Source organism: Phascolarctos cinereus, unplaced genomic scaffold, assembly GCF_003287225.1.
Source record: "Phascolarctos cinereus isolate Bilbo 61053 unplaced genomic scaffold, phaCin_HiC Scaffold_5;HRSCAF=322, whole genome shotgun sequence".
In the NCBI taxonomy this organism is placed as follows: Eukaryota; Metazoa; Chordata; class Mammalia; order Diprotodontia; family Phascolarctidae; genus Phascolarctos; species Phascolarctos cinereus.
The window spans coordinates 260,758,236-260,775,523 of NW_027555958.1; the positions used below are offsets into that span (position 1 = coordinate 260,758,236).

Here is a 17,288-nt window from a genome sequence, read left to right on the forward strand (position 1 = left end):
GTTTGCTTTATAAGTTCATATTTTTTATACTGGATTTTCTTAAAGCTAGGCACAGTGGTATTATAAATAGGAGAAATGATCTCCTTTGTTTCTCCAAGAATTAGCAGGACTCCTGGAGATGAGGTGTACTTGCTCCCTTAAGGTCAGTACCTTTCTGAGGTAAAGCTATTCCTTGCCTATTCAATTCCCCCCGCCCCATCTTTTAGAGTTTTGATTGCTTTGATAGGAGCCTAGAAGTGAAGTTTCTCCTGACTTCCTAACCTACTCCTTCCTTTTATTTCTTGGTGGCTCTTTAATTTCTGCTTACATTTTGGAGATGGGAAAATATAGGACTAAATGATGATTTCATCAGCACGTGTAACATAATAATTGTGATGAGAAATTAGGATTGTGGGGGAGGAAGACCAAAATTCAGATTGATCAGCCAACAAGCTACAGTGACTGCTTACCCAATACTTTAAGATGCCAGAATAAATGAAATATAATCTTTGTCTTCAAAAGGGTTAAAATTTATAAAGAGGAACACATGCTGGCATTATTCATTCTAAGTCAGTGGTTTGGTGGAATGAATTATCTTTGCAGACCCAGAACTTCCTAGCCTGAGGGATTGCTCTCCTCAAGCTATGTCTTTTATTCATCATTACTTCTCTCTAGCCATCATGGTTTGGTCTCAATGCTCTGATATCAGACACAGCTTCCCCTCTGAAGGAGTTTGCAATCTACCTACGAAGACAAAGCTAACACAATAGAAGACAGTATACAACCAGATACAGAAAAATGAAAGGTAGCATACAATCAACGGCTAGGTGACATGCAATAAGTAGCCATCTCCAGGGCAGGAGGTGGGAAGGGAAGAAAAAAAAGGAAATTTACATGATAGTTTTGTTGTATATTTGAGAGGAATAGCCAGCTGTGCATAGCAGATTTGCAATTTCATGTACAATCATCTTTTTTATTGTATTATGTTATGAAATGCTTGTTTTAGCCCAAAAATTTCAAATAAAATAAAGAAATGACATAGAAATGAGAGATTGCAATGAGTTCATTAGCTACCCATTGCCTTCAACCATGTCTCCTAAATTGACTCACTTTAGCTGTGCTTGATGATGCCCTGGGTAGCTAAATCTTTGCTGCTGTTGTTGTTGGCTGAGGATTTGTAGTTGTAGGAAAAGTTGTTGCTGCTGCAGAAGCCTAGCATAGGCAGAGTCCATGGGAGGAGGAGACTTTTCTGCCTTTTGGTCAGGAGGAATGTATTGGTGATATTTTAGCTTCTTCACCTTTGGTTTGGTGTCCTTTGGCTTTTTGTGGCGGTTCTTGCTGTCGCTAAAGGACTTAGACTGCAACAGATATTGGAAAAATAGCATAAGAATTAGCAGATATACAAGAGAATGAGGTGATACCATGGAAAATGTGGTGGGAAAATCTCTTTGTAGGGATGTTTGTTTTTGAATAAGAGAAACAAAATGCAAAATAAAAAACAAACAAACCCCAAAACCTTGGCACATGGCTTCTGGGAAATATGCCCTTCTAATGAGAATGGATCACACTAAATCATCACTCTCAATCTGAGTCATTAAGCCAAAAACTATCACTTCATGGTGTGAATTGAGAACTCAGGTCAGTATGCAATTTAGACTCCCTCCTTTCCCCAAGTTGAAAGATGATAGGAGAAAAGAGTACTGTTTACAACTCAAATGACAAAGAATGTACACACCACTGTTAAGATTTGCCATTTAATAATAGCTGACATTTTTATAGTGTTTTAAACTGTATAATATACATATGTTATCTCATTTGATCCTAACAAAAAAGTTCTATGAGGCAGATATTACAACTATTATTATTCCCACTTTACAGATAAAGGAAATGAGATTCAAAGACATTAAATGTCAGAAGCAAGATTTCCCTGTCAACATAGTACAGTGGGAACAAAAAAAACCCAACACTGATTCTGGAGTCAGAGGATCTGGGTTCAAATGTTGTACCTGTGAGAGTTAAGTCACTTAAAAGTCACTTATTTTCCTCATTTGTAAAAATTACAGGATCAGATCAGATGACCTCTGAGGTTCCTTCCATCTCTAGGATCCTATGATTGCTAGTCCACTACTAAACCATGTTGGCTTTACACGAAACCTACATTGAGATTTGGATACAGCTTACTGACTGTAAGATCACCCTCTATACCAGGATTTAGTCAACCTAAAATAGAATAAAGGAAAAGTATGAAAGTTCTATAATTTGAAAATGTTATGAAAATACATTGAATCAAAAATGTTGATGACATAATGATAAAGGCAAACAGGATAGTGGTATTCTTAGTAGAGCAAAAGGAGAGTTAGACAATAATTTTGTCCATGTTTCCCTAGCACTATCTGGGAAGGAGGTTTTCTAATCAGTAGATATGAAAATTCTAGTCTCTTGGTAGGTAGTATAATAATGATATTAACTCACACATACATATACATTTTTAAGAGTTGCATAGTAATTTTATTCACTACATAAAGTCAATAGTATTAGGATTATCCTCATTTCATAGCTAAGGAAACAAAACTTGAGGTATGCAATGGTTATGTGATTTTTCCCCCATAGTCACAGGGCTGATAAATGGCAGCATTGAGATTTAAACCCAAAGGTTCTGACCAGGATCCTTTCTAATATCCTATACTGCTTTGATGAGAGTGACAGCCCCAACAGTCAGTCAATAGGCATTATGTGCCATGCACTATGTTAACTACTAGGAGTACAAGTTTAAGCAGAAAGAATGATAGTCCTTGCCTTCAAGGAGCCTGCTAAATTGTAATAGGGGAAGTCAAAGAAGAAAACACATAGAAGGAAGCTTAAAAGGGGGAGAGTGGAAAGAAGAAAGGGCTGAGAGAGAGGAAGGAGGAAGGAGAAGGAGAAGGGAAGGAGAGGAGAGGAGAGGGAGAGAAAACAAAGGTACCTAGTAATAAATAATAATAGCTAACATTTCTATAACACATTATGTGTCAGGGACTGTACTAAGTGATTTACAATTATTTTCTCATTTGATAATCACAACAACTCTGGGAGGTAGGTGCTATTATTATTGCCATTTAATAGATGAGGAAACTGAGGCAGACAGAGGTGAAGTGACTTGCCCAGGGTCACACAGCTAGTAAGTATCAAAGGCTGGATTTCACACTGGTTCTGTAATTAGGAAGACTAAGTTCAAATCTGGTCTCACACACTGAATAATTGAGGGACCCAGGGAAAATCACTTAACCCTGTTTGTATCAGTTTCCTCATCTTTAAAACGAGTTGGAGAAGGAAATGGCAAACTACTCCAGTATCTTTGCCAAAAAAAACCCAAAAAGGCATCACAAAGAGTTGGACATAACTAAAAAATGGCTAAAGAACAAAAATAAACTTCCTGGTTTCAGGCCCTGTGCTTTATCCACTGAACCACTTAGTAGGGATTGAGGGGTGGGGGTAGTTGAGAAAGTCCAAAGTGCAGCCTATAGAGTGATAAGACATGACCAGGCTAAGCACATTACTTAGATGGAGGTTCTGTGAGGAGCCATCCAATTACAGCAAGAGGTTGCAGGTGGCACAGGGTGTCTCCACATTGGAGAAAGTGAACTTTCAGGATAAAGAGGTTTCTGGAGCATTGATTTCTAGCAGGCAGTATGGCTAGAGTGCTGACCTGGGTGTGTTTCAAAGAGTGAACTTTTGGGAGAATTTTTGCCATGCTGTGGCATGTCTTGTTCCTCTCCAACTCTGCCCCCAGATGATAGATACTTGGACTAGGTTGGGAATAAGAATTATTGTTGAATTCAGGAACAAATATGTATTTGAGAGGGCATAGGTAGAGAAGGATAATTTACTCCGTGTTGCTTGAAAAAGATAGGCAAACATGCTAAGGTAGATAGAGTTCTGGATCTAGAGCCAGTAAGAAATGGGTTTGTGTCTTTTGTCTGAAATATATTGGCAGCATGTCTCTGGGAAAGTCACTTAAAGACAACTTTAAGATTATAATAAAATTATAGATCTAGTCTATTATCTATTTTCAAATAAATGAATCTTCATTATTCAAATGTGTATAGCAACCTACTCTATGCACATGAGACAATGGTGAACAATTTTCTTTGTGAGCACAGAAGAACGTTAGCTTTATTAGAACTTTCTACCTCTCTCCAGCCATTTTGGAAAGCAATTTGGTGTTTTCCCTTTTGACCCAGCAATATCACTATTATGAGTGTACCCCCAAAAGAGCAAATATATTAGGAAAGGATTCACATGCACAAATATATTTATAGTATTTCTTTTCGTGGTAACCAAAAACTGGAAACTAGGAGGTGTCCATCAATTGGAGAATGGCTAAACACATATAAAGGTAATGGAATATCATTATACTGTAAGAAATGATGAATGGTATGTTGAAAGACTTTTATGAATTGATTCAGAGTGAAATGAACAGAACTGAGAGGACAATTTGATCAACACAACAATCTACCCTGACTTACCAATCTTAGCTCTTCATTTTAGACTATGCCCATGTCTATCTTTGTGCCCTTTTTGGCATCATTATTCCAATCTATAATGTCCTCTCTACTACATTATACTTATCTGACTCCTAATTATTCTTTAATGCCCAACTCAAGCTCCACCAGCTCCACCATTAGCTCTAGTATCTGCAGTGGAATTACATATATAACAAGAGTTGCAAAGTATTAGTAGGCAAGGATGTATAAAAACTGACATTACTGGAGGGAATAGTAATTTTAGTGAGATCACAGATCCAAATAAGTATTTGAGTGCTCCTAGGAGGTAACTTTAAAAATGCTCTATCATTATGTGAGAAAATATAATAAAAAAGCTTCTATGGATTCTAGGTTAAATTTATCTGTATTTATCTTATTTCCAATGCCATCTATATACATTTGAAAATTAATAATATTTATAAATGTAATACATTATTTTTTTTAATTCTGTAGGATCTTTTTTAATTCTAAAGAAGGTATCTTTATTTTATCAAATCATACTGCACAGTCTTTTTAGAACTAAATAAAAAGCAAACTTAAATAAAAGGAAAAGTATTTGCTGGGGAGATCAAGGCAAACTGACTTAGTGTCCAGGCAACTTCTATGCAACCCAGAGCCCAGAAAATCTGTTCTGAACCACAGGAATAAACAATCAGACTGAGCAACCTAGTGCCTAGGCAGCTATTGTCCAACCAGAGAACAATATTAGGAAACAGGGCCAAGCCAGCCTTGGGAAGCAAATCAACTGGGGTCTTGCAGTAAGCATACCACCAGCACAATTGCTTTTTATTTTGGCAAAATTAATATTTGGCTAAGGTCTGTCAAGGTCATACCGAGGGATAAAACCAACTCTGAGTTCGAGATTGTGCAAGGAGAAAGAGACAGAGAAGGAGCTAAGGCCAAAACTTAAGTTGAATAATCAAGACTGAACTCAAACCCAGGAATTCCTATAAAAGGCGGTGCCTAGTCTTAGTGACTGCATCTGGGACAAAGCAAGGCCTACTCATGTCATTCAAGAGTATGGAAGGGAGCAGAATGTGTCCAAACACAAAGTCCCCAATCCAGAAATTGAGGCTGGGGATGTGAATTAATGTAGATAACACAATGAAGAACTACCTTGGATTGAGAGAAGTCCAAGAGGTAAACCCAGAAGGAAAGAGTAACTCCCCAGCAAATCCAACAGAGCTTCAGAGAAAAGAATGCCCTGGTCACAGGGACTACAATTAACTGAAAGAAATGAAAGAAGAGACACAAAATATAATAATAAAGGAAATAACAGCTAGGGAAGAAAGAATGACAATGAGAATTGATAGCTTAGAAAAGATGGCAATGAACCTTACCCATAAAATTTGCCAAATAGAAAATAACAACTCCATGAAACAATATCTTTGTTGTTGAGTCATTTCAGTTATGTCTGAATCTTCATCATACCTTTTGGGGTTTTCTTGGCAGAGATGCTGGAGTGGTTTGCCATTTCCTTCTCCAGATCATTTTATAGATGAGGAACTAAGGCAAAGAGAGTTAAGTGATTTGCTTAGGTCACACAACTAATTAGTGCCTGAGACCAGATTTGAACTCACAAAGAAGAGTCTTCCTGATTCCAGGCCTGGCATTCTATCCATCATGACACCTAGCTGTCTTCCATGAAATAATAAACAATATTTAAAAATCAAAATATTGAAAAGAAAATAGAAGATACCCACCAACAAAAAATGACCTATAAAACATGCCAAGGAGAATTTAAGAATCATCAAACTACTTGATAATCATAATGCTACTGCCTCTAAAACACAAATAAACTGGGCTATCATATTTCAAGAAATAGTAAAGATGAACTGCCCAGATCTATCAGAACCAGAAGGCAAAGTGAAAATAGAAAAAAATCCACTTGCCACTTTCTGAAACTCCAAAATTAAAACATCGTATCAAAAATCCAGAGTTTCTAGGTCAAAGAAAAAATACTGCAAGCACCTAAAGAGAAAGAGTTCAAGAAATTAGAACAGTCAAGATCATACAAGAGCTGACATTTGCCATCATAAGGAAAAGAAGAATTTGGAATATGATAATTGAAAAAGTAAAAGATAAAGCCTTACAATCAAGAATAACTTATTTGACGAAATTAAATATAATGTGTGTATGGGAGGGGGTTAGGGAATGGATGGGAGATGGACCTTTAATGAAATAAAGAACTTCCAAGCATTTCTGATCAAAATGCCAGAACTGATTAGAAACTTTAAAATGCAAAATTGGGAGTCAAGAGAAACTGGTCCCAGATTTAAAATCTCCCAGGTTTGTTGTGAAGATAAAATGGTCGTATTACCCTTTCTAATCTATAAACTCCAGTGGCTTCCTATTGCCTCAATTTGCTATTAAGCAAATACAAAATGCTCTGCTTGGCATTCAAAGCCCTTCATAACCTAGCCTTTCTAGGCTTCTTGTAACTTACTCCCTGATACATACTCTTCAATCCAGTGGCACTGGCCTCCTTGCTATTCCATGAACAAATCATTTCATTTCTTACATCTAGGCATTTTCTCTGGCTGCCCACCATGACTGGAAAACTCTTCTCCTCCTCTCCAACTACTGACCCCCTTGATTTCCCTTTAAGTCCGCTAAAATCCCACCTTCTTCAGGAAGCCTTCCCTAACCCCTCTTAATTCTAGTATTTTCCCTCTTTCAGTTATTTCTTATTTATCTTGTATATAGCTTGTATAATTATGCAAAACAAAATCCCATATTGGCCATGAGGAAAGAAAAAGATAGGATAGGATAGCATAGGATAAGACAGGACAGGACAGGAAAGGAAAGGAAAGGAAAGGAAAGGAAAGGAAAGGAAAGGAAAGGAAAGGAAAGGAAAGGAAAGGAAAGGAAAGGAAAGGAAAGGAAAGGAAAGGAAAGGAAAGGAAAGGAAAGGAAAGGAAAGGAAAGGAAGGAAGGAAAGGAAAAGGAAAGGAAGGGAAAGGAAGGGAAAGGAAGGAAAGGAAGGGAAAAAGGAAAGGAAGGAAAGGAAGGGAAAGGAAGGGAAAGGAAGGGAAAGGAAGGAAAGGAAAGGAAAGGAAAGAAAGGAAAGGAAAGGAAAGGAAAGGAAAGGAAAGGAAAGGAAAGGAAAAAAGGAAAGGAAAGGAAAGGAAGGGAAGGGAAGGGAAGGGAAGGAAGGGAAGGGAAGGAAGGAAGAAGGAAGGGAAGGAAGGAAGGGAAGGAAGGAAGGGAAGGAAGGAGGAAGGAAGAAGGAAGAAGAAGAATAGGAAAAGTGTAGGGGAAAGGGAAGGGGGAAGGGAGGAAAGGAGAAGGAAAGACACAAAAATCTGTGAGCAGAGGAAGGACAAGGGGAAGATAAGACAGACAATAGAATAGAAGCAGATTACTGCACCTATAGATCATGAGTATTAAGCAAATTCCTTTTCTTTTACTATCTTCTCTGTAAAGAAGGGGAAGGAACTTACTATTTTACTCTAGAGGCAATGGGTGAAATTGTGGGGAAACAGAGGCTTAAGGGATGATAGCCGAAGAGAAGAAAAAGTACAAGAAAATAGATTGGAGGGAAATAATTAATGATCATAATTATAAATGTGAATGGAATGAACTCGCCAATAAATTAGAAGATAGTAGAATGGATGAGAAAGCATACTTCAAAAATATGTTGTTTACAAGAAACACACTTAAAGCATAAAGTTTCACACAGAGTTAAAGTGAGGAAGCAAACCAAAATTGATAATACTTCAAGCAGACTACAAAATTAATGGGTAACTATAGTGATTTTAGATAAGAAAGCAGTAAAAATTGACATGTAAAAAGAGGTTAACAGGGAAATCCTATTATGCTTAAAGGCACTATAGATAATGAAGCAATATTAATAGTTAAGTACTTAGAAGAAATGTTTTAAAAATTGCAAAGACAAAGGCAGTAAAACATAACAGTGAGGGACTCAAATGTACCCTTTTCAGACCTAGACAAATTTAACAAAAATAATAAAGAATTTAAGTAACTGAAAAGAATTTTAGAAAAGTTAGGAATGGTCTGTCATATGGAATCTGTCAGTCAACAAGCATTTATTAAGTAATTATTATATGTTAGGCACTATGTTAGCCATGATTATATAAGGAAAGGCAAAACATGGCTCCTGTCCTTAAGGAATTTACATTCTAACAGGGGAAGCTACATGAAAACAGCCAAGTACATAGAATATCTATACAGATATATATATGGAAAGTAATCTCAGAGGGAAAGTTTGGTAAGGACTGGGAAAGGTATCCTAAATAAAGTGGCATTTGAAGGAAACCAGAAGTGCCTGTAGGCAGAGGTGTGGAAGGAGAGCATGCCAGGAATGGGGGGCAGCCACTGAAAAGGCATGGAATCAGGAGATGGAGTGTCATGTACGTGTAATAGCAAAAAGGCAAGTGTTACTGGATTGTAAAGTACATGTATATGTAGGAGACTAAGAGGACCAGTGACATTAGGAAGGTGACGTCTTGACTTGCAAGTGAATTGGATTTAAGTGAAGCAGGTGTGTGCAAAGTCACTGGCCTCACTCTCTCCTCCAGAGCCATCTAGGTCCAGTGGCAAGATATAGATCAGGATGACTGGAGATGGCTCGCATAAGAAGATTAAAAAATAGGAAAATATAAAGTTCTGAAAAGCTTAAAATGAGAACAAATATTTTACATTTTATCCTGGAGGTGCTAAAGAGCTACTGGAATTACTGAATGTCATATTTAGACCTGCACTTTAGTAGTGGAGTCAATGAATTGGAATGGGGAGAGACATGCAGCAGGGAGACTAACTAGAAGGGTAGTGGCACAGTACAAGCAAGAGGTGATGAGAGCTTACACTAGGGTGGCAAGTATGAATGGAAAGAAAAGGATATACAGAAGAGATGTTGTGAAAGTACAAATAATAAGACTGACAACAGATTGGCTGTGTGGAGTGAGTGAGAGAGTAGTTGGAGATGATGCTGAGATTTGAGCCTCAGTGACTAGGAGGATGGTGGCACACTGAAAAGTAATAGAAAAGTTGGGGTTGGGGGTTCATTTAAAGGGAAAAGTATTGAGCTCTGTTTTTGGCATATAGAGTTTGGCATATAGAATTCTTATGGGACTGTAGATGTTCAAGACACAGTTGATGATATAAGACTAGCAGTCAGGAGAGATGTTATATAGATCTGGCAACTGTCTGTGTAGAGATAATAACTGAACCCATGGCAGCTGATGAGATCATCAACAAAGATAATACAGATGGAGAAGAAAAAAGGGTATAGGACAGAGTCTTGGGGGACACCTACAATTAGTGGTATCTGGAAGAAGATCTAGCAAAGGAGATTTAGAGGGCCTTTAGAAAATACATTTTAGGGAAATTTTGGGGCAAAGGAAACCTCCCAAATAAATGGAGACAAGAAGAAATATTAAGCATATATTTTACTGAATACAATGCAATATAAATTATATTCAGCAAAGGGCCTTGGAAGAAAGAATAAAAACTAGGATAAATCAATAAAAATTAATAATAATAATAAAATTTAAGTGATATTTTAAGAACAAATCATATAAACAATTTTACTGACAATGCTATTAGAAAAAATTCCAACAATGATACAATACACCAAAACTTTTAGGATAAAGTTAAATAATCCTTGGGGGATAATTTCTATCTCTAAGCACATTAATCAGTAAAAGAGGAAAAAGAACAGATCAATTAATTGGTAATGAAACTAAAAAAAACACAACTAGAATAACAAGAATATCAGAAAACTCTAAACACCAAAGTAGAAATATGGTAGAAATCATGAAAATGAAAGGACAGATGAACAAAATTGAAATAAAAAAGAAGTAAAACACTGAACTGACAAAAGTAGGAAATTTTTTTGAATGAACTAATAAAATAAATAGCCACTCTCATTTAAAAAAACTAAACAGTATTAAAATGATAAAAGAGAATTTATAACAATTTAAGAGGAAAAAAGGAAACTTAGAAATTATTTTGCTTAATTATATGCTAACTAAACTGAGAGCTTAGGTGAAATGTATTAAATATTTATAAAATATAAAGTGCCTAGATTGTCAGAACAAGGGATTATAATAAGGCTATTTTATTTAAATAAATTGACATCAGAAAAAGACACTGAAGTTGCTAAATGAATTCCTAAAGGGGAAAAATAAGACCACATGGATTTACAAATGTATCATATCAAAAATTCAAAGAAAAATGAATCCCAATAGTATATGACCTGATTGCAAAAAATAGAAAAAGCAGGGATTCTTCGAAACTCTATACTATACAAATATAGTCATTGCCTAAAACTGGAAGAAAAAAAAGCAGGAAAAGAATACTATGTAGCAATATTTTTAATGAACATTGACAAAAATGTTTTAAATTAGCAGAGACCACAACTACGCACACACATGTATATGTGCATGTGCACATATATACGCACACATGTATATGTATATGTATATGTGTATGTATATGTATATGTGTATGTATATGTATATGTATATGTATATGTATATGTATATGTATATGTATATGTACATATGTATATATATATATACTATGCTGAGTTTGTATTTATAGCCAGGAATGCAGAGTTGTTTCACTATAAAGAGAACTATAAATATAAATAACAATAATAATAAAAAATAAAACAATAAGCCAAAATCAAAATATGCTGTAAATGCTTTTGGAGAAGTACAACAAACAATAAGCATAGGAATATATGCATCTTTCTTTAATAAGGTAAGTAGTATCTATGTAAAATGCAGAGCCAGCATTATATATATATATATATATATATATATATATATATATATATATATATATATATATATATATATATATCTAAAATGGAGAAAGCCCATCAGAAATTCTCAGAAACTATTTTGCCCTTTTATGTGCTGAAAAACTGATAACTTAGAGGAAACAGATGAGCACATACAAATATAAAAACAGACAGATTAGCCAAAAAATAGACTATTTAAATAACCAATTATTAGAGAAAGAAATTGAACAGTCCATAAATACTCTCTAAATAATTTGAGAGATATTAATTGCTCACAGGTAGGATCAGCTAATAAAATAAAAATGGAAATAACTACCTAAATTAACTTACTTATTCAGTGTTGTGCCAATCAATCTACAAAAGGAATATTTTAGAGAGAAAAAATAATAATGAAATTCATGAGGAAGAACAAAAGCTTAAGAATCTCAAGAGTAATACTCATAAAAGGGGGAAGAACAGGGGTCTCAGTATCATATCTCATAATGTACGATGAGTATTTATTGAGATAAGTTAATATTGGTTTTCAAAAAAGAGGTAAATTATTGGAACAGATTAGGTGCATACCATACAGAAGCAAACAGTAACAAATGTTTGCTAAACCAAAGACTTCAGTTACTGAGGGAAGGCACTCTTTTTGACAAAAACTGTACAGCAGCCTGGAAGAAATTAGATTTAGACCAACACCAAGAGGAGATCCAAATGGATACATGACCTAGATATAAAAAGCCATACTGTAAACAAATTAGAGGTGGCAAAAGTGGTGTATTCTTATAATTCCTACTACTTGGGGAAGCTGAGACTGGTGGATTGCTTGATGCAGGAACTCTTAACTGCCACAGTATAAGCCAATTGGGTGTCCACACTAAGTTTGGAATGATGAGTTGAGGATCAACCAGGGTGTGTAAGGAGTGGGCAAATTAGTCCAGGTTGGAAACAGAGCTGGTCAAAGCTCTTGTGCTAATTAAAAGTGAGACTGTACTTCTAGCCTGGTTGAGAAAGGGAGATCCAGTCTCAAAAAAATAATAAAAATAAACAAACTAGAGGAATAAAGGAGAAATTACCTTTCAGGTCTATTGAGGGGGGGAAATTTGCAACTAGTATGTGATAGGATTATATAAGATAAAATGGATAATTTTTATTATACAAAATTAAAAGTTTTTGCATAAAAAATCTAATGTAGTTAAAATTAAAAGGGAAACAGGTAAATGCAAAAAATCATTGCAGCAAATTTCTCTGCTAAAGGTCTCAGGATATTAAAAGAAACATTCAAATTATTACTTAAGAACTATTCTAACTATTACTAAGAATTCTTCTAATTGTTGCTAAGAACTATTCTAAAATAGATAAATAGTAAAAGGATATGAGCAGTCATTTCTGAAAGGAAGAAATCCAAGCTATCAAAAACTGTATAAAATAGAGCATTGGCCCTAGAGATATAAAATACATGTAAAATAAATAAATACATTTCAAATCTGGCCTCAGATACTTACTAGCTGTGTGACCTTGGTCAAGTCACTTACCCCTGTTTGCATCATTTCCTCATCTGTAAAATGAGCTGGAAAATAAAATGGCAAACCACTCCAGTATCTTTGCCAAGAAAACCCCAAATGAGTCACAAAGAGTCAGAAACAACTGAAATGACTCAAAAACAACAAAAAATTAAATAAATTTTGAGGTTTTATCTCATATTCATCTGACTGCCAAAGACTACCAAAAAATAACAAATGTTGGTAGGGCTGTAGGAAAACAAGCACATTAGCATACTTTTGGTAGAGCCATGAATTTTGGAACTACACTACCAAATTTTCTAAATCATATGTACTCTTTGACCCAGCTATACCACTACTATTCCATATACATACACACACATATAGAATATACTCATATATGCACATATATAAATATATTTATATAGCTATGGATATTATATATGTGCCTATATTCCCCAAAGAAATCAAAGAAAGAGGAAAGGACTTATATGTACAAATATGTATTTCTATATGTATGTATGTACAGATATACATATATATATATCAGATCCTTTTATATTAATTGAAATTGTAATGTAATAAAATGTTCTCCTTTTGAAGAAGGCTAAACAAATCATAGTATATGAATATAATGGAATATTATTGTTCCATAAGAAATGATGAAATGAATAGGGATAAGCTAGAAGCATTTCCACTAAGATAAGGGTTGAAACTAGGATGTTCGTTATCACCACTGTTGTTCAATGTGGTACTAGAAATGTTAGCTTTAGCAATAAGAGAAGAAAAAGAAATTGAAGGTATTAGAATAGGCAAAGAAGAAACAAAGCTATCACTCTTTGCAGATGACATGATGATATACTTAGAGAATCCTAGAGAATCAAGTAAACTACTCAAAATAATAAACAACTTTAGCAAAGTTGCAGGATATAAAATAAGCCCACATAAATCATAGGCATTTCTATATATTATCAACAAAACCCAACAGCAAGAGATAGAAAGAGAAATTCCATTTAAAGTTACTGTAGACATTATAAAATATTTAGGAGTCTACCTGCCTAAATAAACCCAGGAACTATGTGAACACCATTACAAAACACTTTTTACACAAATAAAGTCAAATCTAAATAACTGGAAAAATATCAGTTGCTCATGGTTAGGTGGAGCTAATAAATAAAAATGACAATTCTACCTGAATTAATTTACTTATTCAGTGTCATACCAAACTACCAAAAAATTACTTTATAGAGCGCTCTCTCTCTCTCTCTCTCTCTCTCTCTCTCTCTCTCTCTCTCTCTCTTTCTTTCTTGTTTAATTGGGGAGAGGGTGGGAAGAATATATTATAAATACATGTAAAATAAATACATTTATTTTTTCCAAAGGTAAGCTTCAGTCTTTTGCAATAAAATCAGAGGTAAAGCACTATTATTATTAGACATAATTCTAGAAATGCTAGCTTTGAGAATACAAGAAAAATAAATCAATGAAATAAATATAGGTAAAGAGGTGAAAAAGCTATCACTTTTTTCTCAGACAATTTAATAGTCTATCTAGAGAATCTAAAAAAATCAAGTAAAATTAATTGAAACAATAATAAAGCAGTAATTATCAACACTTTTAGCACTGGTTTAAAAACAGAGAAGTTAGTCAATGAAATAGATTAGGCTTACAACATACAGAAGCAAAGAAACATAGGATAATAATGTTTGATAAACCCAAAGAATTCAATTCCTCAGGTTTGGACTCATAATTTGTCAACTGCTGGGAAAGCTGGAAAGTAGTCTGGTAGAATTTTTGTGCAGAGCAACATCTCACACCGCATACCAAGGTAAACTCCAAATTAGTACAAAAATTAGATAAGAAATGTAACATATTAGAATTAGAGGAGTAAGGGAGTGACAAGGTAAAAAAGATTTATCTTTACAAAAAATATTCATAGCCACTTTGTTATTTAGTTATTTCAGTCCTACTCTTTGTGACTCTGCTTGGAGTTTTCTTGGCAAAGATACTGGAGTGGTTTGCTATTTTCTTCTCCAGCTCATTTTACAGATGAAGAAACTGAAGTAAACGGGGTTAAGTGACTTAGCCAGGGTTAAGTCACACAGCAAAAAAAGGCCAGATTTGAACTCAGGAAGATGAGTCTTCCTGACTTCAGGCCTAGTACTTCATGCATTATGGTTCCACCTAGTAGTAATGATAAAAAAGATAAACTGGAAATGACCTACATGTGTAACATAGATTATAGGATTACAGATCTGGAGCTGGAAGAGAATTTGGAGGCCATCTAGTCCAATCCCTTTATTTTACAGATGAGGAAACTGAGGTCCAGCAAGGCTAACACAGGTAGTAAGGCATCTAGCAATTAAAGTATAGTTTAATTAGAACTGAACAAATTCTTGCACATCATGTTGAAAACCTGTAATTTTAACAGTGTGGTAATTTTCTTTACCTATGCAGATCATGACATTTTTATAATTCACAAACTTAAGAGAGTTATCAGAGACTCAGAGAGGTTAATATGGCATATTAATATACTGGAATATTGTGGCGACACAAAATGATAAATATGGAACACTTAAGGAAGGTGCAAAGACTTTTACATAGTAATGCATAGCAAAATCAGCACTATCAAAGCTACATACATATTCATGAAAGGAAAGGAGGAAAAGAAAAGGAAAAAGAAAGGAGAATGGAGAAAGGGGAGAAAAGGAAAATGGAGAGAGAAGAGGAGAGAACAGAAGACAAGAAAAAGATGAAAATAGGTGCAAAATTGATGGAACTCAATGGATTTGGAAGGGGCCATAGAACAAAAACATTTTCTTTGCTTTTTGTTGTTTCTTAATTAATTTGGTTCTTCCTTTTCAAAGGCTAAGGATTTGAGGGTTAAGATTCATGTTTATTGTTTTTGTTGATGACTAGGTTAGCAATTTTTATAAGTTATTTAACTATTTGTGGCAACTGAATTGATAAATTAGATTTGTGTCAGGATAGTGACAATCTCTATAGGGACACATACATCATGGAGAAACACACCTAGGAAAGGCACTAGTTTTCCTAGTGAAAGCCATCTAGGATTACCATACGCTAAGAGTGGTACAGCTCTGCCATCTGCTCTCTTGTTCTTCCTTCCCAGGTTCACACCCACAGAACTCAGGAACTACACGTATGATACACTAGCCTCCAATACCAGCCCAGAGCTTTTAGGTCTCCTTGTTTTTGTTTTTTTAAGTGTTGTCTATACACAGCACCAAAGTGGAAGAAGAGCAGTTAATACCTCTCTTTTCCCTCTCCTCACCAATTGTTCAGACTTTTTGACTGGAGGAACACTGAATTTTATTGAAGTCTTCCTTGACTACCCTACGTAACAGTGATCTTTTCTTCTCCTTGTACTATCTGTATCACTCATTAGCATTTAGCAAGTTGGTTAAATTCAAAATAATTTGTGTATTTTTACAAACTTTCCATGATAATCATTTTATTGGATACAGTTAATACTGTTACTTTGCCATCCCATAGTTTTGCTGACCCAAGTATCCAATAATACTCTTTTTCTAGATTTAATAGCTAATACTTTTCTGAACCCTTTCCTCGTGAATACATACAATCTCAGGACCAATGGAAATTGTTACCAGAAAGCATTAACTTTCATTTTTAGAAAATATAAAATCATTCATTTTTGTTGCAGCTTGATGGTTGTGAGGCAACAATCATTGTTGTGAGTTATCTTTTTGTGTTATTTTATTTCCCCTTTTATATTTTAATCTTGAAAATATTGGAGTCTTCTATCTCCTTGGGGACAAGGATCCTGTCAAATATTTCTCTTTATTCTACCCTTCCCACTCCACAAAATAGTACTTAGAATAGTGTCCCAAATATAGTAGATGTTCAATAAAAAATTGTTGATGGACTGAACATAGCTACTCTCACCTTAACTACCCTCATCCCAAGATGAACCTAGCTATCTGCAGTGATGAAGAATCAGTTGTATTGATAGCAAGTTCACATGCACCTATGGTTTACTTTCAAACTATGCTATACATTCTCTTTAGACAGAGTAAAACCTATAAAACACACTAATCTAGGGTGCTATTTAATGGGCTAATTTTGAGCATGGGGGAGATTTGTCTCAGAATCATAGACTCTTAGAGGGACCACAGAGTATATCTAGTCAAACTCACATAAGAATATTTTTGGTAATGCTCCTAGCTACACTATTCCTCATGAACTCAGACACGATTCAGAGAAATGAGCTCAGAACTTTAGTACTTTACCCTGTGGGCTGAGTGTGACCCAAAAGGTAGGTGGTGAGCCTGGATTTAGCTGTTATGTGTATTTCTGTACCTTTACCGCAGCAGGCAGAGGGATAGGTGAGCTCAATGGGCCATTCACCTGCTTCATGTTGTCTGATTGGTTGATGAAGTGTGATACTGGTTCATTTCTATCATTTTCAGAGCCAGAAGTATGATCCTGAAATAAAATTTAATTTTATCATTGGGGAGGAAGAAATATGCTGACATAATTGTTAAA

At 35.0% G+C, this 17,288-nt stretch overlaps 1 protein-coding gene across 6 annotated transcripts in view; it reads right to left on the reverse strand.

The window, feature by feature from the left end:
• The window catches only part of MYOCD (myocardin), a 155,654-nt gene that overhangs the window by 18,207 nt on the left and 120,159 nt on the right, over positions 1-17,288 (reverse strand). For 5 of the 6 annotated variants that reach the window (XM_020965975.2, XM_078155782.1, XM_078155781.1 and 2 more), the window contains 2 exons: positions 17,103-17,228; positions 1,090-1,337 (listed from right to left, as the gene is read on the reverse strand). In XM_020965975.2, the coding sequence (XP_020821634.1) occupies positions 1,090-1,337; positions 17,103-17,228 (374 nt within the window). The remainder of the gene's footprint in view (positions 1-1,089; positions 1,338-17,102; positions 17,229-17,288) is intronic. The other variant, XM_078155780.1, reaches the window with a different exon arrangement.